A 25,617-nucleotide genomic window follows, 5' to 3' on the forward strand; every position below is an offset into this window, starting at 1 on the left:
CCTCCTCAAGAGGCACAGCCGAGCGAAGCCTCAAGAACGGAAAAGGAGAACACTGGGAGTACTTTCTGAAAGAGAAAATCCTCGGGGTTTTCCGTTCCCTGTGAAGAAGGTAGAGGGCAGTCAGATCCTTGTGAGAGGAACAAGGACAGCTTCTCTAAGGCCCCGGGCGGCACTGCTCTTGGCCCCAAGCCACTCCTGCCTCCAGTGCCTGGGACAGACAAGTGTGGCCCTGCACACACCAAAACCTTCCTGCAGGACAAAGCTGAGCCTTTTCCTCTGCTGTTTAGGTGACTAGCAGAAATAAAAACACCTCTGCAACACTGCCCTTGAGCATGGAGAGAAAAAATGGCAGTCCATAAATCACTGCTTCTTCATTTGGAAAAAAATGCCTTTCACAAGTCTGATCATTTTAACCCCATTTCTTTAAAGGCTACAAGGACACACCCACTTGATCCTTTCCTCTTCCTTCACCTTTTTAAATAAACTTTCCCAACAGCAGTCAAGAATTGGTGCCTATATAGAAATAACCAAACAAGTATACAGGTCAGAAGGGGCAAGACTTCTAATGTCACAAGACAGCACTCAACAAAACCCAACAAAGCCCTGGTTTTGGGACTACTCTATCTTGATCTCCGTTGCTGATTTCTCAGGCTGGCTGAAATCAACTTTATTCCAGCATCTCAGTAGCTGAAAACCATTTAAAAACTAAAAAAAGCATTTTTATTAGGATACTCAGCTGTCTACGTCCCACAAGATAAACTAGTTGCATGTGATAGCAGGTGAAATAATAAGGCACATGCATATTTCCAGTAGTCATGCACTGCATGCTTACAATGCCGAGAGGGGGAAAATAATGAAAACCTGAACCACAGCTAAAGGTAAAAGGCATGAACAGCTGAAAGCCTTATCCAAAGATGTCCCAAGTGGTATAAACAGGCCCTGTTCCTGTAATCAACAATAGCAGGGTTTATTGCAGTGCTTTTGGCAGGGCTTGATCTCTTGCTATAAACACTCCTGGTTTCACAGCTGCACCAACTTGAAGATGAAAACTGAATCAAGTTGCAATGTTGTTTTCTCCTCCAGCACAGGCTCAGAACAATGGTAATCTTGTAAAGAAAAAAAAAAAAGATTTGGACAAACCAGACTGGCAATTTAGACTATTTCAGGATAGTGTCAAGTGTGTCTTTAGCTCAAGTAATAGCAATAAGTACTCCCCTGCTTCAGCTTGTCCTTCAAGTTCAGCACAACTCTGAATATGACTGCTTTCATGAATGTGGCTCGAGAGCTCTGATAAGATTTCAGCCTGCTGCCTTTTTTAGCAAAAATTGCCTGAGTTGGCCTAGATTTCCTCCCCGCTTCCACACTTCACTTTTCAGTAAATATATGACTTGTACAAAAACCTGTTATAAAAATATGTAAAGTGCAAATTCCATGTAAAACCCCACTACATGCCAGTTTAGACAGTCATAGTAAATATACAGCTTTGTGAGTTAAGGTTTATCTGAAACCATCAGAGAACAAGTGAAGAATTGAGATCAGCTCTGTTACAGAAGGCACAGGGCTGGAAACCCTGCTGACCTCGTTGGAAGAACTCCTTTAAGCAGCACTCTGGCTTACCCAATCCCAATCCATCCTGACTGTGTCAAGGAGAACACTGACAGAAGGTGGGAGACGTAAAGAAAAATACTGTACATAGAACACACAGCAATGGCACAATGCAAAACCTGTTTAATTACAGACACCATTGACTTCTGTGCACTTCGATTTTGTCCCTCAGCTCCTGTTAACTACACAGGACTGTGGATCAAGAGAGGTCAGGTTTTTCCTCTTTCCTCCCTTTAAAGCATCAGCAACAGAACACTTCCCTGTCACAAAGTTACTCTGAACATTTTGTGCGTATTTCATAGCAAACAAAAAGGATTACCAAACTGACTGGTCAGATTAATAAAATAATATTCTTAGTGGTGTATTACAAAAGAAATGTGCGAGAGTTCCTCCTAAATCAGACTACAATACTTAGCATTAATGAAAATACTTACATTAAACACGCTCTTAATAATTTTGCCATTTTCCAGTTAAGACACGTATCAGGAAACTAAGGCAAACCCCTTCTTTTTCCACAACACACACTCTTAACAGGTTCTCCCTAACGTAACGCGCACACAACAGCACATCATCAATTTAAAAAAATATTTAATGCTGCCAAAAAGTATAAAAATACAATAAGAATGGCAGTACAAAACAAAATACTTCCTAATTTATTTCTTTTACATCTTTCTACATTAATACAGGCATTATAAAAACACAAGATGGCATATTATTTTGTTTTGCAAAGTAGCACACGCTGCTGGTGGTCTTCATCCCCTCGGTGCAGTTTACGCTGTAAACAGATAACTGAGGTCTTCTTGGTACTTAACAGACCTCACTTTTTGTTCCCGAAGAGGGGGGTCATGTCTCGCTTTGCATGTCAATAATTTGCAGTTTATAGCTGCAGAATATTCACAAGTCTCGAAGGCTTAGGTGTCAGTCAGTCTCGGCCTGCGATATACAACCAAAAGAAAGTCACCGATTCAGTACAGAGTATGGGGATAAAAAACATAAAAAAGAGCTAAGAACTGACAGCAGGTTTTGCAGCTCACTGTCAACACCAAACAGCTTCTCATGTGTTCCCTGGAGCAACTACTGCCTCTGAGCAAGGACTCTTGGAAAGCTGCTGCTTTTCCAGAACGCATTTCCATGTTAACAGCATAAGGCACATCCTTGCTGGAGTTTTTCAAGTACAGGTGTCAGTCCAGCAAACCACTTCCTCACACATGTAACCACAAGCACTGCAGAAGTCTGAGTCTTGGGCCTCAGAGGGGCTATGGGCAGGCTACATCTCAAAACACATCACCTCTCACAGCTTTGGAGGCCAATCCTGCTACAGTGGCTCGACAGTTACTGTTTCTAGGAAGAAGATTTCCTGTAGTGAGAAAGACACCCCAGCACTGGACATTTTGTTCTTAAGCAAGGGAAGGCTCTGCTCCGGAAGTCTACAGAAAGAGACCTTGGTGTTCACAGCACCACACCCCCAAGCTACTACAGGTAAAAAGCGTCTGAGTTCTGCAAGCGCTACACCGATTCATAAGGCAGCTTTCCTCCACCAATTATGACACATTGAAAGAGGGCTTTCAAGTATTTATCCTTCCAATTTAAATAAAGACTCAGACAGAGATGCAATTTTGAACACGTTTATTTTTTGTACATAAAAATGAAAGACTGACTTAAAACTTTGGGGGCAAACAAAAAGGCCCAGGAAGACTACTGTGTGTCACACCATCTTTGCAAATACCGTCCTCTGGCTTAAGCCACTCGGCCCTGCAGAAGACTTCCTCTTTTGTCATCGTTAATTTAGTTTCCCATGCAGTCCTCAAGTGTCTCAGGTTTTACTATAATGCCAAACAGCAAACTAAATAATTTGGTTTACATTCATTAAACATAAAGCTAAGCAGGCTTTTTGATCGCCTGCATGATCCAGTCACACATACATGCATACACATTTACGCCTCTTCCCTTTTCAGGGGGACATAAACTGATGTCAGTAAACCATATTACTCGAGGTTTAACAGAATAAGCCACGTTTCACTGGCAACATCTCACTTCCATAACAAATCCAGAGGTTTTTTCCAAACTGCTATTTCACACGGAATTAAATTATTTTACTTAATACATTTCAAGGAAAATACAGATGTACCGTCACTAAGTGGACTGTCCCTGCACCAAGAACACAAATAGGAAACCTAGAGGATTAATGCCAATCTTGCAAACCCCTTGCAGTGGAGGTCCAAATGTTTGCTAGGTATTTTTTTATGAAAACATGCATGACTCGTATACAAGTGTTCATCTGAAAGTCAGACATTGTTTAATTAGAGATGCCCACTATGCATCAAGTATTTTGACTGATGTATTTCCAGAGAAGAGGGAGAAAACCAACAGAGTAGTATTTTGAATTGGGCCCAACAAGATTTTACAAGTAGCATGGGACCAGCCAGCAGTTTGCCAGAAATCAGGGAGGGGGAGAGAAGAGGGCTCAGAAGGCATGTCCTTCAATTTCACCCTTTAAACATTTCCTATGATAGAGGTGACTGGGATTGACAGTTCTTCATTTTGGCCCATATTTGTTCCTATTTAACATCCAAGTTGTGCAAAACTGCTGCAAATTTAAATCCTCCAGAATAACAAAGTATCACAAGGGCTTAGTGTGCAGCAAGGAAAGCAATCCTCCAGATTTTGGATTTTAAGGATTAGTGATGGACCAGAAAGAAGATTTTTATCCAAATTATTTCCTGGAATGTACAAAGAGACCAATCATTTGATTTTCCTTACTATTCTCATACTATCATGAACATTCAAAATAGTTTTGTCCAAGGCTTGTACTAGTTCGTCCTGCTTAAATTATTAACAGTTAAGACTCCCAAGGTACTTGCAATCACAGAACCAAACTTTTACAGAACAACTGCTGAATGTGCAAGTCATGCTTTATTGCATCAAGAAGGTAACAGAGTGTGAGGTGATCTGAATTGGCTGCCCCCTGCCCTGCCCCACCCTGAACTGAGGAATGCTTACTCAGGATCAAGAAAACTAAAAAACCAGAATTTAGAAGATTGAATCAGGGGGGAAAAAAAAAAAAAAAAAAAAAAAATCAAGTGACAACTTGACAAGCTGTAGTTAGAGCTCAGTGCCTGTAGGATACTGGTAGCCCAGGAAATCCTCTTCATGCCAAAAGAAAGGCAATAAACAACAGTGTGGTATCAGTCCAAGTTTCGCCTGCACTTTTTCTTTACCGTAAGTATCTAGAATAAAATCTGGAATACTTCTGTTACAAAAGCATTTAAATTACATTCCATTTATTCTTCCATAACCAAAATATCTTTATAAGGCACGTACATTTACACCTACTATCAGTTATAGCGGATACTGAAAAACCTGTCCCCAATTCAAAGGGGAAAAAAAACCAAAACTTTTGACAGTCTTCTTACTGGCTAAAAGTTACTGTGGTTGTAAAAACTGTGAAATGTCTTAAAATACATGAGCTGCCTGCCTGTGCTATGTCCCAGCAGCTGTTTTGCTATTCGAGCTGCTGCACGTTTGGTCAGCAATGCCATGGAACAAACTGTCTTATTCTACTGACGCACGACTTCGCAAAACCAGCACTCCATGAAACTACACTTGTTTTCCTCATCAGAACCCTTCAGCATTTGTTTACTATACAAACAGCGTGGTCCAGAATAGTATCAGCTATTGCGAAATGAGAATTTTAAAGAGTAAACTATACTCAGCTTTGTGTAGTAAATGTCAGAGTGATCGGGCCCCATGCCTCGTATGTGACTACCAAGCTTGGACATACTGGAAAACTTTGAGGTCAATTCCTTTGAATAAGGAGCAAATAATCATCCAGCTCCTTGAGTGTTTTTCAGCAGTAAATCCAAGAAGTGCTTTACAAAATGGGGGAGGGGAAGAAAAACCCCCAAGACCCCACACCCAACAGAAAACAACCAAGCTTAAAAAAACGGAAGGAGAAAACATAACTTCTCTGAAGTTACCCAACAAGGCAATGCTTGAATAAATATAATTCCTGTTTCAAAGTACAACCCAGTCCTACAAATCACTAGACCCCAGCTTGAACAACAACCTACATTCAACCATATACCATCTCTGTATTCAAAGGTAATTTAAAGGGCAGAAAGTGGTTTGTGTTGAATTACTATTTAGAAAGTGTTACTACCCCAAGTAATGGAAAGGGAGTGCTCAATAATTTTAAAGGGGCTGTAGTACAGATACTCCCAAAATATTAGTCAAGTGTTTTACTAATATAGTGCTGGGGAAGTTGAAAAGCAGTTCTAGACTTTGTGAAGCTACCGAAGTGGCTCATACAGCTGAAAACACTGGGCATGGCAGAACACTACCAACATTTCTTTTCTATTAGAGCCACCCGTGGAAGTCCAACTACCATTTCCTTTGATGTGTTTTCTACAACTATGACTGATGAATTAATTTTATTCTTTCTAGCAATTAAAATCTATAGACACATAAAACATTATGCTTTACATTTAATGGAATGTCAGAACTTGAACAATCTTGGCCTTCAAACAATAGCTTTAGTCTGAATACATTAATCAACAGTATGACTTTCAGGGGGGGCTTAGTTCTCAAAAGCCTTAAAAAAAATTCCAAGCCCTACTTAAATAATGAAAACTACAAAAAATAAATAAGGAATGCAAATTAACAGAGTAGAAACTGGCAAGTGCTTCATCAGACCCCTAGCTGCTCATTTCAAACTGGAGAGTCAAATACGGGGAATGGTTGCACTATTCTTTGCATGCACAAATTATAATTACATTTAGTTTCAAAATGAAATTCTTTTGGTCAGAAATCTGTACAAACTGAGCTTTTAAAAGTACAGTGAACTACAAAAAGATTAAATATGCAATTATAAAATATATTTATCCTAGGTCATAAGAATATAAAATGTTTATGTCCGTGTCACTAGTACATTACACATTACACATATTTAAGGATAACTTCTCTGCATTAATAATGTAAATGATACAACACTGTTTATTGCTTATGTCAGGCATGTAAATTTAAATCCAGACAGCCTTCAGTAGCTAAACCTCCGTGGTTCAGCATTTGTTCAAGAACTGGTAGAACACCATTTTAAAAAGTGTATAAACAGTTGCAGCAAGTTTGTACCTGCTCATATTAAACAAAAACCATCAACTCTGTGGGGGGCAGCGGTTCATTTTTCTAAGTACCTGCAGTGGAAAGTCCTGAGATGTCGACATGAGATCAAGTTTACATCACTTCTCTATTGTATGTAACAGTCTGTACCCATTCCAGGAATAAGGAGTCTATGCCTAAAGTCACACCCCTACTCATTACCTTCCAGCAAAATTAGCTGTTGGAGCAGTCACACTTACTGTTCACTTACAAGGAATGTTCTTGAAAATACATTTTCCAGCAAGAAAAAGCACCAACTAAAATCAGTGTACCAAACCCAATCTTAGTGAGAATAGGTTTCCAGTATAACCACCTTTTTCTTTTTCTTTCAGTCTCATTTAGCTTCTGCTTCATCTGCTGCAGCTTCTGTGCTGTGTTTGCTCTTCTATCCTCCCGCAGTCGTTTTCGGACAGAACTTAAAAAGAAAAAAAGGTGAATCTTACACTGAAGAACAGGAATAAAGACTATTATATTACTGAAACAAACCTCATTCCAACACTCCCATTAGTTAACCCACCAGTAGCATATGGCAGCAGTATAAAAAATCCAAACAAAGCAATCTTTTATTATGTTTTAACATAATAAATGACAGATGTAAAGATGTACACAGTACTTCATCTATGAGTTTGACAGAGAACAGAATTAGTTAAATTATCTGAGCTGAGTCTTTCACCCCTGTCTGTGCCCAGTTTGGCAGCTGAGATGTTTTGTGTGGAGGCCTTTTTATGCAATGCCAGGTACCACATGCAAGTGTCAGTGTTTATGCAGGTGCCTCCACTGCACAGTTCACACCAGCATCAATGATACACTGACTCTGACCCCTGCTCCCAGCTGCATGCAGGTTTAATAGTACTCATCTCAGGATGCAAACCAGATCTTGGTAAAGGACACGCAATAAACCTGAGTTCTCTGTGTTACACTAGCAGGATGACCTTGTAACTCCTGTCTCCAAAAGTGCCCTTACAATCTTTAAGACAGCATAACTCTGACAAAAAAACCAACTGACTTCTAACACACATCCATACCTTCACTCCTTCTTATGAGGGGCTCCTTCAAACATCCACAGAATTGCTGTCATTCTCTCTCAAAACACTCATGAGGACACAGAAAGAAACTCACTGGGGCATTTGGCGAGCCAGCTATTACTTTGGAAATCCAGCCTATCTACATGGAACTGCTGCATCTCATCTCAGGCTGCAGCCCTTTGGGACAGGCCCTGCCTCCTCCTGTGCACCACATGGCTCAGCTTGGCACAGCCCTGACCCAGTTTCTGGGTCTCTGGCTACAGATCACCATTTGGCAACCCACATGTGGGAAGGACCAAGTGGCACAGTGCCTCCCAGCTGAGGCATCAGCACTCCTAAAAGACAGGCAAATTCACCTGACACGGCTAAATCACAGCAGGTAGACTGAACATGAACAGAGGGTCATACATGGCTCCAATGATACAATTTCAACCACTACGCAGAAAGTGGTGTGTGATAAAACCTTTGTGTTTCTGAGGAACCGTGTAGGTTTTGAAACATAAGTTAGCATTGTATTTAACACTCAGTATGAAATTATGCTGGACAGTTTTATGACTTCATTCACACTTCACTGACAATCTGTTAAGAAAATGCTTTCAAAGTGTGATGTCTAACTGCTTCAGTTAGAGACATTCGCTTTTCTTCTCTTGACTTCTGAACAGTAAAACCGTATCACAAGGAATCACTGAGGTGGTATTTTTAAAATCATTAAATAAGACAGTCAAATACCACCTGCTCTCCCATGCTGCTGCAGAAAGATCTTGAATGGTTTTTACAATAAGAAAAGCAGGCAATAATTCAGCCTTTTGAGAGAGTGTATCTGCCTTTTAGAATTTTCTTTAGCATGCCTACTTTTCAATGCTCCCATCTGTGATATCTTGAACTTTAGTGGACAGGTCAGCGTTTATTTTCTCCATCTGATCTTTGTTCTCCAGGCCTATGCTGTTCCCATTGTACTTCTCTGTGGGCATTTTGGTTGGGTGTGGAGGAGACTGCTCAGAACTTGGCGCTTGGTCCTCCTTAGAGAGCTCCTTCCACCGTTTCTGAAAACAAGGAGAACATATTTCAAACATTCCCCTAATATTAAAGGGCCCCCTTGCCAATATGTCTTCCCAAAGAACAGTCACAGAAGTAGATTACAGGAACGACTAGATCAAGAAAAAAAATTGCTAGATGAAGAAATAAAGTTAGGTCAAGATATGTCTTCTCCAACAAACATCAATGATCCTTTTATTCTATTTTTCCAGGATGGTGCCAATGCAAAGGCATGAGGTCTCTACCTTCAGGGTCTGTACTGTCCACAGGAGCTCCACAATTAGGAAGTATCCAGTCTTATAAAATCCTGCCCTGTCCAGCACTTCCCATCTCCCTCTACTTACTACAGGCCTGTGCTGCGCTCTTTCTTTTTATGGCTTCAAAATAAAACAGGACCTCGTATACAAGAACTGCCTAAAAAGAGAGAACTGGGAAAATGTAACAAAGACAAATCTATGCCAGAGTCATGGCCTACTATTTAACCTAGTGGCCCGTTAGTCCAGAGATCTACTGCATCATAAAACAGTTATTCACCTTGTTTTGAAAAATAATCTGAAATGAGATGAAAGAAAAAAAGAAACTGGAAGTAAATCTGTTTTGCTAGATCTCTGTCCTAATGATAAATAGTCTGAAGGACTTGCTACAACAAAATTTCATGCAGAGAAGAACCCTAGAAAGGGCACAGGAAGGAAAAGAATAAGCCCTAAAAAACAATCACTTTTCTCCCACAAATCAGCCAGGCCTATAAAGACATAGAACACGTTGCAGGAAAAAAATCAGTTACTTTAAAAAGTCTCCGATAATAAGGTAGATGAAATGTAAACTGGCTCTTCTCAAAACAAGCATTAGAGTCCTGTCCATGGAATGATTTCAAGACTGCTGGTCTGAACTAAATATCAAACTCAGGAAGTGATATAAAAAATCAGCTACCTATAAACAGACTGCTGGCAAAATGAGTTTAAACAATGAACTGACTCTTCCACTGCAAGTGAAAATTGTGTCTGCACAGCTTACTGACTTCCAAAATCCAAGGAGACATCAGAGAGGAACATTTGGCAAATGTTAAGTAAGAGTGGCATTCAATAACTTCAGGCCCTCTCCATCACTAGCAGAGTGAAGTGAATACCTCTCACACTCTGAGGAGTACAACTGTTCCTTATGGAATAAAAATGACCTAGCTGACCTTGAAAGGAGAAATATGCTTTCTGAGCACTGCAAATTGATTTTCTGCACATAATGCCAAGGCCTAAAGAGAGAAGCACCAGGACAAATGCCTGCACTGCAGGAAACACTGATTGATTTAAGGAAGATCAGCTCAACAATCATAACAAGAAAAAGAGAACACATGAGAAGTGTGCCTTCCTAGGCATTCTCTTACTATGATTAAATAACACATTTGAACATGGCAAGCAGTATTCTGAATCAACAATGCTCCCTTGTATCCAGAAGTAAGAAATCCTATGATCTAGATGGGCAAGTGTGAGAACCAGAGCTGCTCCATTTGAAGCATGGCTTTTAAAAAAAGCCAAGCAGAAAATATTACTGGACACAATACCTCATACCCCAGAAACAGCTTCCACAAAATGAAGAGACTAAACTGCTGCTAGCATTAGGATGAATCATGAAGTCTTCTAGACGTATGCCAAAGGTGTCAGACTAGCAGCATGCTATCTAGGTGTTGACTAAACTATCTAGCAGTTGTGCAAAACTTCTTTTTTTACACAGCAAGTCGAGATACATTTGTTAAAGGGAAGAATCAGATCACTACCAATGCCACAAAGAAAGGAAATGTGTTTTAGCTTATCTGCTCTATTCGTGATTTTAAGAAATCAACAAAGTAAAAAAGCCCTAGCATATGAAAGCAGAATTAAATGTGTTTCAAAGCCTCTCCCCCCAGTTCTCCCTCCCACCTAGCCCCAGCCGCTTAACAAAGCCGTAAGCTATTGTGTCTGCAAGCCACGCTGATAAAATTGAGATTTGGTAATCTCTTCGCACCCAAAATCATTATATTTGGCTAAATTGTACTAACTGTAACACAAATTTTAAGGGCTATGAAAAAACAAGGCAACTTTACCAATAAATATTATCTGTAGCATCAGGCAACTTATCTGCAAGGAAAATAGCAAAGATCAAGAAATTCTAAAAAAGATCCTTGCTATCTTCAAAGTGATACTGGGCATTATTCTCCCTTTTTAGCCCTTTTTAGTATTGATGAAAACATCAATTGAACTCTTTTTTTTTTTTTTTTAAACATTTGGACAGACAAATTATATTTTATCTAAGAGGGGAAATGTACACAGGATTGAAAGTTTGGTTTGATAGAAGGCACTGAATAGATACCCTTTGATACCTCTTAGGCATCTACTGTAAAAGACTAATTATTTAAATCCCACAAGATCACATGTTTTTAAATAATCTGGAGATTATTTTTTACTGCTGTTGCAATCTGCTGTTCAAATACATGGAGTTAACACTTACCTGTATAGTTGAATCCCCCATTATAAATTTTGCTCCTTCTATTACAGCCATATATGAAAATCTTAGTTGATCAGGAGTCTGAATAAGTCCCATTCGATATTTTCTCATATCCAGTAATACCTTCTTAATATCTACAGAAAATGGGTCTTTTTTCTCCATCTGTAAAGCAAGTTACATGGAAAGTGTCAACGGTATATAAAAAAAATTACAAGTAAAAATTAGTCATAAAATTCAATCTAAAAAATAATTTCTCCATATTATGCTTCTATTAGTTACATGGAAGATTAACATCTCAAATTATTTCTAATTTGCTTTTGAAGAAAAAATGCAAACCATCTAATGAAAACTTACTATGAACAAATCAAGGATCATGTATTCAACAAATAAATGAATACCCTAATATTAAGTCTTAAAATTAAGACATTTAGATACGCTCAATTTTATTCAGGCTTGTATTTGGACCTTGAAATAGGACTATTAAGAATCAGAGCTGTAAAGTAATATTTCCTACTGCTTCTGAATAGAACAGTAATTCAGACTAACTATGGCAGAAGTTTCCTTATGTAAAGCAGAACCCCAAACCCAAGCAGTGCACACATTGTTTGTCCCCACATTACATTCCCAGGGTGTTTTTGAAGTACATTTGCATCAAAATATACCCCTATGTTTTTCAAAATGCATAAAACCAATGAAAAACTGAAGTAGTACAGTAACAACTAAAAGTAAGTTGAGAGGATCTAACCAAATCAGAAAATGTGTCTCTCGTAATTTAATTGAAATCCTAGTTCAGTTAAACCTATTTAGTGAAAAGTGTCCTTTTCACTATTACCAAGCACAAAGAGAAAACTCTGTGTATGGACTTTCAAATCCAACAAAAATTTTAATTTATTTAAAATATTACTTAACATTCAAGGTTCACTCATGTCATGAGCAATTAGAGATGATGCGTTCACTAAGGAAGCAAAAAATCTATACATCCATGTGGCACTGGAACTGGATACCAAGCCCCACAACCCAGAGGGCTGCACAGCAGGGGAAATTCTGCACCACCCTCCATTATACACTGCAGGAAAATCAGGAGCAAGCCTGAGTTCTCATCCTAGTTCATATAACAATAAAAATTTTTCAGCATGCTTAAGAAAAGAGCTCTGGAGAAAAAGACTTATAGATTCAATCATCTCAATATGCATTCACAAGCTTTTTTTCATGCAAAAAACCCCAACCAATCCTCAACCTTTTCTAAGCATATTGTACATAAAATGAAAATGTCTACAATTCACTTTCTAGGAAGCTTTGAGAATATACAATAGTATATTCAAGAGGGATTTGTAAATGCATTTCAAGAGCTGTATTTTTGCCATCAAAATATGGAAAAAAGAGCATGATGTCTTAATTTAATTTTCCACTGGAATGTCATGAACTTCAATGTTTTTTTACAGCCTTCTGACCAAAAAGCCCCTATTGGGAAGGCTGGCAGGGTGTCAGGACAAGGGAAGGGGTGACAGAGAAAATGCAAATGCTTACCAGAACAAGACAAGTATCTACTAATGAAAACGTGCCGGAACGTCCTATTCCCGCACTGCAGTGAACTACTGCAGGTCCGTGTTCGGGACTCAGGGAACCAGATTCTCTGACTTTAAACAGGAAGTTCAGGAATGAAGCTGGGGATTCAGGAACTCCAAAGTCTGGCCATGTAGTATAATGAAAATGTGAGATCATCCTGGACTCACCACCCTAGAAGTGAAAACAAATAAACACTGGAACTAGAAAGCATTCCTCTTTGGCTCAGTTTGCTCACATTTCCCCAACCCCAATCAACAGCTATTTTCTATTTTAAAGCTCCCATTAAGACAAACAACCCAGTAACTTGCTTCAAGCTGGATGACAACCAACAGTGCACGCTGAAGCAGTTTTATCTGAGTTTTTCTCTTTTGCAATTATTATCACACGTGGTTGTTTCCTTCATCTCAAACTTCCAATATTCTGTTTGGTTTGCTTTACTACTTACTCCCAAATACTTTTCTTTGTCTACCAATAATGCAATTCAATGGCTGACAGCAGTTACAAGACAGCTAGAATTAACATGACTGAAAAAATCCATGTCATCATTGTACACACACTGAATTTTTGCTTAGAGCAAGTTCTAATGCCAAGAGGTATTACATCTCCTTTGTACTAACCACATTACTGAGAGGAGCAGGAAGCGTTCCTTCCTGGAAAAGGCTATAAAACCCATACAGCAGGATGTCTAACAAGACTTCTGCTGGACATCTTCTATCTTTTTTAAGTAAACAAGGAGGATTCCAAAATCACACAGCTGCTTTAGAACTGCTCTGTTAGAGTTCCCCTCCTCTCCTAACACAACCAACTAACTGCAAGTACTGAAATTAGCAAGAGGATGTATATGAAATTTGGAACATATTTTTATGGAACTCACTTCAGACATGCTGCTAAATGCTACTCCTTGCCATGGTGATTGTGAGACAAAATGATCACTGATTTTAGCTCAGGAATTTTAGAAATGTTCAGGGGTTTTTTTAATTTATTAATTTTGCTATTTATTTTAATTACTTAAGTTATCATTTATTCTTTCAGTTATTTAATTTTTCACATAGACTGAAGCCTACATAAACCTTGGCAAAGTTTGAACACAAAAGGATTTAAAATCAACGTATGCCAGAACAGCTATTTTCCTTCTTCAGCAACACTAAAATATAGCCATGGAATGAAAATAAATTCTACTGTTCTTCATCTGCTCAGTCTGTTTCTACTTCTTATGAGAGACAACTTATGAAATTCCTTTGTGAAACTAAAAGAATCCATTTCATGGTTTCCGCAGTAGCAAAAATAGTCTCCCAACTTGTCTTTTGCCTTCAATGCCCAATACTGCAAGACTGCCAATACTTTCACAGAAATCAGTGGATATTAGCATGACTCCAGTTACTCTCAGATGCAGTTATCTTCCAGAAATACTTTGTCTTTTGGCTAGGTGCTCAACAAGGACAACAAAGTGTACTCTATGATATTGGGAAAACATGTTTGTGTTAAGATTTCACAAGGGAAAAAAAGGAGTACCAGGCCCTAAATTGTATAAATACACTGGGACTTCCCTTTGTCTGAAGCAAAGCATTAAAGAGTTTGCATTTTCTCTCCTACTGCTCTTGTGTACCTAGTTTTTCAAGTAGCAAGTTAATTCACAAGTGAACTGAATGACCTGTTTGTATAAAAACCATGGAGGAGACAGATTTTTCATAAGAAATCGGGAAGTAACACTTAAGCAATTTCCTCTAGTTCTAAGAAAAATAATCCATCACTTTAGAAACAAAATTAAGAAGAAAACTGGAGAGGCAAGCTAAATGCACATGCTAAGTAAAAGCTGAAGTTGCTTCTTGTGAATCTACATGGTCTTTGTAGGTGGTAATTGATACTCCCTACTTCAAGATTCTGAAAGAACATTCCAGATTAAAGTATCCTTTACACCTGAAGAAGGCAAAAATGCGGGTTTTTTGTCATTTGATTTTTGTCACCTCAAAAAAGGTGACCTGTGGGGTTTGTCTGTGTGGGCTTTTGTTTGGTTGGGAGGTTCTTTTGTGTGGGTTTTTTACCCCAATCCCATCCATAATAAGCACCGGCATCTTCTTCCTAAAGAAAAAGAACGAAGTACGGCTAAGTGTTACCCTACTTATACACTAATCCAAAATAGTTCTTCCTAAAAGAGAGATAGAACTGTGCTATTGTACATGTCACTCTGTTCTAACCCATAGAATTACGTTTTTCTTTCCTTTCTTTTATGAAGGCTTTATCCATCCCATGATTTTCCACCCCTTCAGCTCATTATAAAAATACCTAGTTTCTTCATCTCTCTACGAGAGTCCCATTTCGAGGCACTGGAACCAGCTGGTCATCTTTGAATTTGCAGTCTCTAATCCTACAGCCAAATCCCATTTGAGTATTTCAAACCTCCCACGTTGCTCTCTTAAACAGAATGGTTCTTTCAAGTGGTGCTTGGCAGTCAAGCTGTAGAGCTGAAACACTGCCTTTGTGAGGATCTGTACCGCCCTTTCTTAAACAACTCCCAGTCACTGAGCCATGCAGCACTTACATGAAGTGACGTGGAACTGTTACGAGAAGAGGTCTGGCTTTTTGGTTCACAACTGTTGATGGACAAAAATTCAGATTTAAATAACAACTAATTTAATTTGAAGTGTTACCAGGACACTAGCTAATCTTTTAAAATAAAAATCCCTGGACTTCCAAGACTCAGGCAGCAATATAAAATTTTATAGGTCATACACAAGGGACATATTTCTGCATGGTAACTGAAAACCAGATTGTTCTATGGTAACCACAACACAATTTTCCAAGATTTATTCCCTAAGACTAGCTACCAAAAACCAAAAATCCTTGAATAATCACGGGACAACACTTTAACGACTTTTTTTTTTTTAATTATTCAAACTGTGAAAGTTTTACGAACTGCTGTGATAAGCTTTCCATAAATAACCAAGATAGCTAAACCTGACGAACTAAGCTGCCACCACACTGCACAGCTCTGCACTAAGTGCTGGGAACACCAACAGTATAATCAAAGCACAAGCTACAAGTTACAGAGATCCACACGAGGACTTGGAACAGAAGAGGCATATCCCATTAGATTAAATACCAGCAAAACAAGCTTTGCCATAACCTTTTTACAGTGACTACCTAATCGCTCAAAACAAAAAGAAGCAAAAAATCTTAAGAGTAACCTCAGTTTGTTCAGTCACATGGGAGTCTGAACATGAATAAAACACTACCAAAGTGCTCAAAGGTTAAGTTGGTGCATTCAGGATCAAGCAAAACAAGGGAAGGTAAAAAAATGCTGGTCTGTCAAGTTTCACAAACTCCTTATAAAAGCCATAATCCAAGTGCCACAGAAAGGGTCAAATATATCAGGACATAATACACTTGCAACCCTACAGTGGGCCCATATTTAGTGAACACGCCTTAAATTCATTAACAACTACTTTGATCATATAAAAATGAAAAGGCATGCTATAATGGCAATATTCTATAAACTGAAATTCAGAATCATAAATCATCTTCTAGCAGAACCTCCTCTATTTGCTCATTTATGATGACCAAAATGTTTTCCAAAATTTAAATAAGAACGGCCCTGAGGATAAAGGGGCCAAATAATTCATCACAAACATTCTGGTTCACCCACAGGATCAGCTAGTGAGGGCCACTAAGCAGTCTTGCATTACCTTAATCTGACAGTCACAGCCATACAGAAGCTTGGTACTAAGTTCAGAATCCATTTTACTAATGGGTTTTAACAAATATTTGCTATTTGTGGAGGACTCAAGATTCCACTTGGGATTTATTAATGGTCCTTACTCTGAAGTATCACACCACCAGTGTCACATCAAATTTACTTCATTTCTCCTAGTCCTTTCTCCCCCAAACCAGTATTTTCTTTGCAAACCTCTCCTTCTATTGCTGTATTCTTACTTCCAGAAACCCAGTCAGAGATAGAGAGGTTCCTTCTGCAATTTCAAATTCCACTGCTCCATTTCCTCTTTCAAGCAGCCCCTGGTTTCCCTGAAGATCTGATGCTCATTTGCCCTCACATAGCTTGTCTGAATTCCTCAGCACCTGTTTTGCTTATAAGCATTCATTATGTGTTATCTTTCTCCGGATATGTGGGTTGCCACACCAGAAATTACTGAAAACAAAGTTTTCTTTCTCTAAAGACCAATATATTATGTTGTGACATTAAGGGGGCGGGGGGGGAAGCCAAAAGCAACAATAAAGAATAATATAAAAATGCATGTTCAACACAAGGTGGAGTCTTTCCCAAGTTATATGTCAAGATTCTCCTACAACATTGTTGCAAAAAGGTTATTTTACAGATTTAACAACAGGTTCCTGTACACTTCATTATCACTTCTCCAATAAGCTGGGAGACTTTGATTCAAATCACAGCCATTCAACGGCTTCACACATAAATGATTACAAAATTTTAACATGAGCGCAGTGTCTTCTTTCTACCCTTATTTTCTAAGAGGCACCAGTTGGTGGAAGCCTTCACAGTAAGTCTCTGTTAAGGGACAGTTCTGAACCTGAGCTATTACAGTAGAAAGCAGCACTCAACTTTCAGAAGAGCTGACGACTGACAGCACCAAACCCATGGAAGATACAAAATGAACAATGGTGGAAAAGCAGCTTCAAATGCCTGTATTCTAAAATGCAGACTGGGTCTGGCAAAAAAAAAGAAATTCTAAAATAATCACCAGCAAAACAAAGAACATTAGGAATCTTTTCAAAACTTTTGGAAAGATACCAATAAACACCATTTTCTCTCCAAAGCTTTACGAGACTGTGCTATAACAAATTCTTTTTCCTATAACAGATATAAAAAACAAAACAAAACAGCCCCAAATTCCATCTGTATTTCTAAGTAATTTTTAACAAAAGCAACAAAACCAACCTAATACTCAGAGGTTGTTTCATTGGTAACAACATAAACACTTCACTCTTCATATATCAGTATTTTGTTTATGTCTTAAAGAGATTTGCTGCAGTAAGACAAACTTACATGAGCTCAGAATGGCTGCATTATAAAGACAACCTTGGTTCTCTGTTTTCAAGGAAATACTAAAATTTAAGTATTCTTGGCATTCAGAGTATATTTTGTTCATGAGTCATCCTATATTCCAGGCATTGAGTGGCTAAATGTCTTACACTCTGCCTCCACTAAAGGCCCCTCCAGAATAACTTACATAAACATAATTAAGCTCACATTTCAAGTTACTGTGAATACTCAGTTCCCACAAGTTTTATGGTATAATTATCAAATTCTTACAAAAGGCCGAATATAACATTGACAGTGTTAGACTAGAAACCAACTATGGGGCTTTTTTTTGCTTGAGTAACCAAGTACATTCTGCTTCTTCTACAAAAATTATGCTTTGAAGTTAATATTCGTGGAGCCTTACCAGAGAGATAAAATAAAAATTCATTACAGAAAGATTGGTGAGTATTTGTGAAACTGATTTATATGACTGTTCTGGGTTTGCCGTCTTAAACCAGGACAATGACACACAAGAAACTCTGTACAGTGCTCACAGGCCTGCACTGCTGGTCCAAAAAAACCCCAGAAATTTAAGTGCTCAATAGCTCCAGCTCAAAAGTCTACTACAGTATACACTGCACTGTTCCTTGAAGCATTTCTGCATTTTACAGTTAATGTTATATTCAAACATATACATGTAAAGAAAATTGCATCCTTTGAAAATAGAAAGTTTAAAAGTAAGGGGCAAAGTTACTGTTTGTCTTATCGGACAAACAATTCCACAAAGAAGCCTTTTTGGGAGTTAGGAGAACTTGCCTCAGCTTTCCAAAAGGAAGAGTTATTATTTTTCAAGCTAGCCACCATTACTCATTTTTCTTTAGCCTTTGCTGCCAATAAACAAACTACTAAAGAGAAATTCTTCAGGTCACTAGGACAATACTTCATGAAGCTCTTCTAACATAGAGAAAACCAAGGAACAACATGCCAAATTTCATCATGCTGATCTCGTGAGGGAGGTTATGAATTAAAGAGTATTATCTCAGAATACCACCAACAGTTACTAGAAATTCAAATATTTGGGAACAAATATATCAGTAGTTGTATAAAACAACATGCAAACACCTTCAAGCTCTCCTTTCCCAAATACTCTGACAAAGACAACCTTGAAAACTTGCCATACTAGCACTTTCAATTAATATAAGGCAAGATTTATAGGGAGAGAGAATATCTTACAAGACATAGCTGGAACAAACAGACAAGCTCTTCAATCCTGTCTTCCACTCTGAAACAGAAGCAGCAAATTCCAACCCAAGCTCAGGCCAGGAACAATTTTTTGAGCTTAACTTGATTAAATTGTCAAAGTGCTTAATTTTTTAAGAGAAAAGGATGGTTGGTCCTGTGGAGCAAAAGGGGAGGTAAGCAAGAGGAGATTAAGTTACCTATCTACAGGTGGTAATCATCCCTCCCCCCCAAACTTCAGACAGCTGGACTAAATTACATGGAAAACTCAAGTTCCACTAAAAAAATCACTGATTACTCAGTCAGGTTTCTGATATTCAAAGGAAATCAGAATTTTCCAGTTTTGTGTTCCACCCTTTAAGTTAATTCTTACATCTCCTCTTAGAATTACTACCATCATTTAGAATTCAGCAGGTTAAGGTACTGCCAAATGGAAAATACAAGTATACAAATGCCAAAGATGTTATCTCTCCTAATGTATAGACTGAAGTCTAAATCACTTGCTTATTTCCACACAAACACCTTCAGCATTCTCAGAAGCAAAGTGCATTAAAATTTCCAGTGTAAAAGCTCACTCAGACCTGAAGTGACATCATGCTAAGTGGTTCTCATGATACACTTAAGCCCATGAATAGGAACTGTACAGACTGAGAAAAGCTTACGTTGATATTTTCTAATTGCAGTAGATGCACTGTGTAATAGGATTTGACGTCTTCGGACACTAGTCTCACACGGAAACCTGTTTCACTGAATGTCATAACTTCCTCCTCTTTTGTTGGCCAGTATTGTGCACACTTCACCTAATGGATTTTTTTTTTTTTTTAAGAGAGAGAGAAAAAGAAGGGGAAGAAAAAAAAGAAAAACTTTGTTAAATATCCTAGTATCCTGGGCTTTGCATGTGCAGATTCTGAGGCCACACTGTTCAACACAGTAGACTCAAGTACGTGCTCCCATTTTGAGGAATTCTTAAAGTCCACAATGTTTACAGCCAAGTTAATACAACTGTTTCCGTGGCAATTATGCCCTCCAGCTTTATATTTATACTTGCTTTTATCACATGGCAAACATGTTTTGAGATGCATCTTAAGCCTTCCCTTTCCCCCCTCTAGTTTCTATACAGGGAACTGAGATCTCTGCTCAGCTATTTCAGCATTTCCCCCCTTTGTTTCTGACTTTCACACCTGCACATTTACAGAAGTCATCTATCTAACCCAGTTCGACCCAAGCTTGCTGAATACTGGAAGGTTCTAGTGAAACTAAAGAATGAACTAACAAACCAATGCAGAATTATTCTTTGTCCTGTATTCCTCTTGCTCTACACTCAAACTTTCTGGAGGAAAACTTTTTCACAAGAAAATAGATGACTTTTTAACAGACTGGTCAATTTTTTTTCATTAATCTACACTGAATAAAAAGCATAAGCTTCAAATGACATGCATTTATAACAAAAATATGCCATGCTTTTAGGCACAGTAGGAAAAAAACTACATCGTAACAGAAGATTTATGTATTCAGCACATATGCCACTGGTTTTAAAGGATCCAAAATAACTAGATCAATTCAACAGTTCTTGGGCAGCAGTCTGCCTTCATTGTTACAGTTAACATCTCTATATAAACAAATACAGTTATATTTAGAAGAAATAATCTAAAGACAGTTGTTTTCCAACCTTCCATTTTGTCCAAGGAATATCTTACACTGCTTCTACTCCTCACCAGTTCTATCTGCACATTCTTTCTCAGAATGTTACCTTCACCTTTCTGGATGTACGTTTGTTAGATACTATTTTCACTAAACTCAACTGTATGTCTTAGCTCCCTCACTTCACTGTTACACTGAATACACATTATACTGAACACCAGCGAGAACATTTGTTAGTTTTTCTAATGTAACAATCGAACATTGCTCAACTGTATTAAAATACTGTGGCTTATTTTATAACCTTAGGCCTAGTGTCACTTACCGATTCTTTTTCAACAATCCTGTTCAGCATGACAACTGCTTTGGTTTGTTGTTGCCATACCATCAGCCAAAAATGACAACATGTATTAGGTAGTGGACCCTATGTAGTAAAGAATACAAAAATAGGCATGAGAATAGATAGGCAAAGCAGTGTTTGAGCACGGTTAACAGTCCACTGTGGGAAACAGGAAAAAGTCTTCTTAAGTTTAAACAAATTATTAATAGAATGATAGAAATGGCAGGCAAGAAAGTAGCTACACTGCACAGATTATTCCAGGACTTTAAAGGGCTGGGGTTTTTTTAAGAAAAAAAAAAAAAATACCGAACAACAAAACAGTAAGAACTCAGGGAAGGGATATTTTGGCTTAAGCATCAATACTATTGCGCTGTTAGAAGAAAAGCTACTGCAGGCATGCTCAGAAGGTACAACATGAAGGTTAAGTATTGGTATAACCTATTTACAAAAGAACTGAAGAAAAGAGCAAGAAATATTTGAGAAGCTTCATATGCAGTAAATTACTCGTACTTCAACGTATCCTTAAGCTTTTCTTAACACATAAAATAATCTGTTTGCAACTACATCACACTGGCAGTTAATACAAGATACCTGTAATTCATGGAGACAAGAAGCAATCCAAATACAAATTACAACTGTACAAATCCCCCTCCCAAGAGTCTCAATCCCCATAATAACCCAGTAATTGCACTACTTACCTGTGTTAAAATATAATATCTCTGGGCTTCTTCTATGACCACTAGGCTGGCATTGATATAGTCATTCTCGGTGTTCTGGAGTTTTACACGACTGTGATCATCTAAAATTCAAAGAAAATTACGAATGATGCATCCATCTGAATGAATACTCTCTAACTGACAAGTTTAGGCCTGACAAGCAACTAGAACTAAATTCTGCTGTATGACTGAAACAGCAAATTACAAATGTAAGTGAAACTAATTTCTCACATAACTTTGATAACTGTCCCATTCCCCCCTCAGCATTCCATCAGAGTAATTTCACGCAGCTCTTAATAGAAGCTGCTCAGAAAACTGGAATACCTATCTTTTTTTAAACAACCCAACCAAACAAAATAACCCTCCCACACAAGCCTAAAAGTCCTGACAGTCATCCCTCAACAGTTGCATTTCCTTAATACAACAGCACTACAACTCACACCAGACAACACTGTCCTATCACACCAGATCACTCCACTGCATTACTTTCTAAGTTCAGAATTCCAAGGTTTTTGTTGAACTGGTTTCCAAGGTTGACAGAATCATAAAGTTAAGCTCACACATCTAAAAAAAAAAAACCAATAAAATCTACTTGCAGTAATTCAAGCCAGGTTTTGATCAATTTAATTTTCGCTGTAAGCTATTGTCTAATATTATGCAACATAAAAATACTAAAAAGGCACATGCAAAACCAAAAATATTCAACAAATCATCCAATTAAATGAGGCCTAATCTAACTACATGGTTTCATCTCAAAATTACACAAGCAAGACCAACAATTCCCCTGTTTATGGCGGAGGTAAGCAAAGAACTCTGTTTAAAATTCTACCATTAATGAGAGAAAGATTATCATACTGTCAAACTAAAAAACTGCATAATAAAAAGTCATTGTGGTTGTTCCTAGAACCTTTTAGTATCTGATTTATGAACCTGTAGGAGACATTTAGGGAATCAGACTTGTTCGCAGTAAGTAATCCTTCAGCCATTTTTCAGTCACTGTATTAAATAAACAGCACTTTCCATTTAAAATTTGTACACAACTACGTGCCAGAAAATGAGATTCAACTGACTGTAAACCTCCTGAAGCTCAACACCTAGCAAACTAATTAGAGTAAATAAAAAAATGGCACGCTAAAATTAATTTGAGCAACTTCAACATATTTCAGGAAGAGATGGTAGAGACTCCATAAGGAAACTGACAGCAGAGTGAATTACAATGCAATACCAGTTTTTAAAAATAAATTCACCGTGTCTAACCCACAAAATTCAATCAGGACCCAGACTGCTGTTAAAATGCCAGCCCACCCATCCTTGCACCAAAAGGCTCTCTTCCTTTCGACAAACATTTTAGGAAACACACAAAGCCATAAGCTTTGACACTTGTGACTACCAAGTATCAAATTCAGCACAACTACAATAGCTGAATTCACAGGCAGCCTGTGCAGCACAAGGCTTATCTCAGAAATCCATAAATATAAACCTGGATAGGCAAAAAGCTGATAGCAATCAAAAAACAGTTATTGAATTAGACTCTTGTTCTACAGACTTGTATGATTTAATATGAATACTCTCCATGTGTTTGGAAATCTGGGAAAAGTATATTTACTAGGTCTTGATCTGACTTTTCCTTCTCCCTCATCTATCTGCTATTGGCAACTGCCAAAGATGATCTTGGATTCAAATGAAGAAGTCAACAGTAAAGTAGAACTGTTTTGCTGCAGCTGAAGCACTCAAATTTGGGGTTGTTGCCCTACTTCCCTTAGCTCCTAGCTTTTATATGCAGTCACATACGAACATGCAGAGAACAAAAAAATGCTGAAAATTTATTTTTGATATAAAAGCATGAGAAATATACTGAGTTATTCTGTTTTCATTAGCATTCCAGTTGTAAGGCAACACCATCTTAACTTTCAGGAGTCTTAAAAGATTTATGATATCCCTGTGTGAAGAAAAAAAAATTATCAAAGCCAAGACACAGCAAAATTAAGACACATGTGGATTTTAAAGTAAAATATATTTCTTTGTATTATTTTGCCAGGATAGGAAAGCATTACTTTTTCCTTTCATGTATCACTTTATCTGAAATGTTTCTACTGGAAAGAAACCAAGACCTCTGTAAATATTACATGTCATTTGCCAACAGGAAAAACTTAAGATCTTGTTATAGTAAATCACACATACCGGTACCAGTGTTCTCGGAAAGGTGACGCAAGCAAGCACTGTTAACAGTTTAATCACCCAGCGGCAGCTGCTGTACTGCTGCCAGGGGCAGATAACTGCAGCCTCTAAGGAGGCTTCCTAATTTAATCCTTACATTCTCAGATTCATTTTTTCCCTTCTTATAAATTCTGCTTTGTAAACATGACAAATAAACTTCTGCAAGTTGTTTTTTTTTAAAGTCCCTTTAACAACCAATTCTGTGCAGAGACAGCCTCCCTCTCCCTCCCCAACCAAAACAGAGGAGATCCTGCAAGTACTCTGGCAGACAGTCCACAGGACAAAAAAAAACCCTACTAGAATATATTGATTTCCCTTCTTTCAAGGGATGAGGTTCTTAAAGGACACAATGACCTAGAAACCTCATTCAAACCCTGGCTTGCTCTTCTGAATTAACTGAAGCAAGCCAACTTTTGACAGTGAGTTAGCTGTAATGTATTTCCCGTATGTATATAATTTCCAGTTACAAAGTACTTAGATTTATATGAATGATAAACCTATCTTTAAGATAAGATTTATCTTGTGTTGCCATGCCCACAGCAGCTAAAACACAGTACTCATTTTCTGAAGCGCTAATTCCCCTATTTCAACAAACTATGCAGCCTGAAAAGGAAGTGGAAACCTTAAAAATTATTCTCATTCTGGCTCCTGAGGAAAAACACTCCCAGAACGACCTTGTCAGAGATAAGCAAACTCTGATTACCCATTTCCAGTGAAACCCTGTCCCACTGACAATACTTCCCATATAATGCCAAGACTTCACAATGCTCATCAATCTGCTCACCCCCTGACAGAAAATGACAGATCTAGTTAAAACCAAGATACAAAATGTTTGGCATTTTATATCATGCTGTCCTTGCAGTTGGTTAATGAAAGGTTTTCATTATGAAACAACTGTTTCTAGAACACTGTTTAAGTTCAAAATTATCTTTTATCCAAGAGATATCTCTGGTCCCCCAAATATAGAGCTATTAACAACAGAGGAAGGAGAAATGCTACTTAGTGGATTAAAGAAAGTCATAAATAAAACATGCAGCCGCAAGCCATCCCAGTCACCCTGCCTGACCTTTCCCGCCTACCAACAAATCCCCTCCATTTCTCTAATCTAAATCTAGTCTATCTGAGCTGCTAAATTATTCAAATTGCAATATTCTGTCACTAGACTTACAGTCTCAAGTTTGAGAGGTAGCCTACGGCAAAGGAAAGTCAAAATTACCCTTCCTAACCACCCTGTGGCTGGTTGTACACAATGAATGCCATCACATCAGTCATGGCGTAGCTCACCACTAAAATGTATTCACACTGAAGCATACGTGTCACTGCTGCACAGCATCCTTATATTTATAAGCAGGACTACAGAAAAAAAATCTTAAGGCACAATAAAGTTAAATCAGCATGGGCTATAAAATTTCCCTCTTCCCCAACTTCAAAGGAAGAAGTATCTCCAAACTCAACAGCAGGTAGAATTTATTTTACATTGTTTTATGTGGTAAGACAGATGGTTTTAGAGAACCATTAGGTAATGTAACAAAATGTCAGCTTCTAATATGGACAAGAAATGCAGCAGGCTTATTTTGGGCTGAACATCTCCCTGTTCTCAGCACATACACTTGA

General features: G+C 38.1%; 1 protein-coding gene across 2 annotated transcripts in view; it reads right to left on the reverse strand.

Annotated features, from left to right (window-relative positions):
- Positions 1-1,706: 1,706 nt before the first annotated feature.
- Positions 1,707-25,617, reverse strand: part of PTPN2 (protein tyrosine phosphatase non-receptor type 2) — a 30,402-nt gene continuing 6,491 nt past the window's right edge. Inside the window, exons 3-10 of one of the 2 annotated variants that reach the window (XM_040064193.2) lie at positions 21,769-21,869; positions 21,056-21,154; positions 19,755-19,892; positions 12,822-13,031; positions 11,298-11,456; positions 8,637-8,827; positions 7,073-7,174; positions 1,707-2,538 (exon numbers count right to left, since the gene is read on the reverse strand). In XM_040064193.2, the coding sequence (XP_039920127.1) occupies positions 2,517-2,538; positions 7,073-7,174; positions 8,637-8,827; positions 11,298-11,456; positions 12,822-13,031; positions 19,755-19,892; positions 21,056-21,154; positions 21,769-21,869 (1,022 nt within the window). In that variant the 3' untranslated portion in view covers positions 1,707-2,516. Of the gene's footprint in view, positions 2,539-3,214; positions 7,175-8,636; positions 8,828-11,297; positions 11,457-12,821; positions 13,032-19,754; positions 19,893-21,055; positions 21,155-21,768; positions 21,870-25,617 lie in introns of those variants that run through there. The other variant, XM_040064183.2, reaches the window with a different exon arrangement.

This window comes from Hirundo rustica, chromosome 1 (genome assembly GCF_015227805.2).
Source record: "Hirundo rustica isolate bHirRus1 chromosome 1, bHirRus1.pri.v3, whole genome shotgun sequence".
In the NCBI taxonomy this organism is placed as follows: domain Eukaryota; kingdom Metazoa; phylum Chordata; class Aves; order Passeriformes; family Hirundinidae; genus Hirundo; species Hirundo rustica.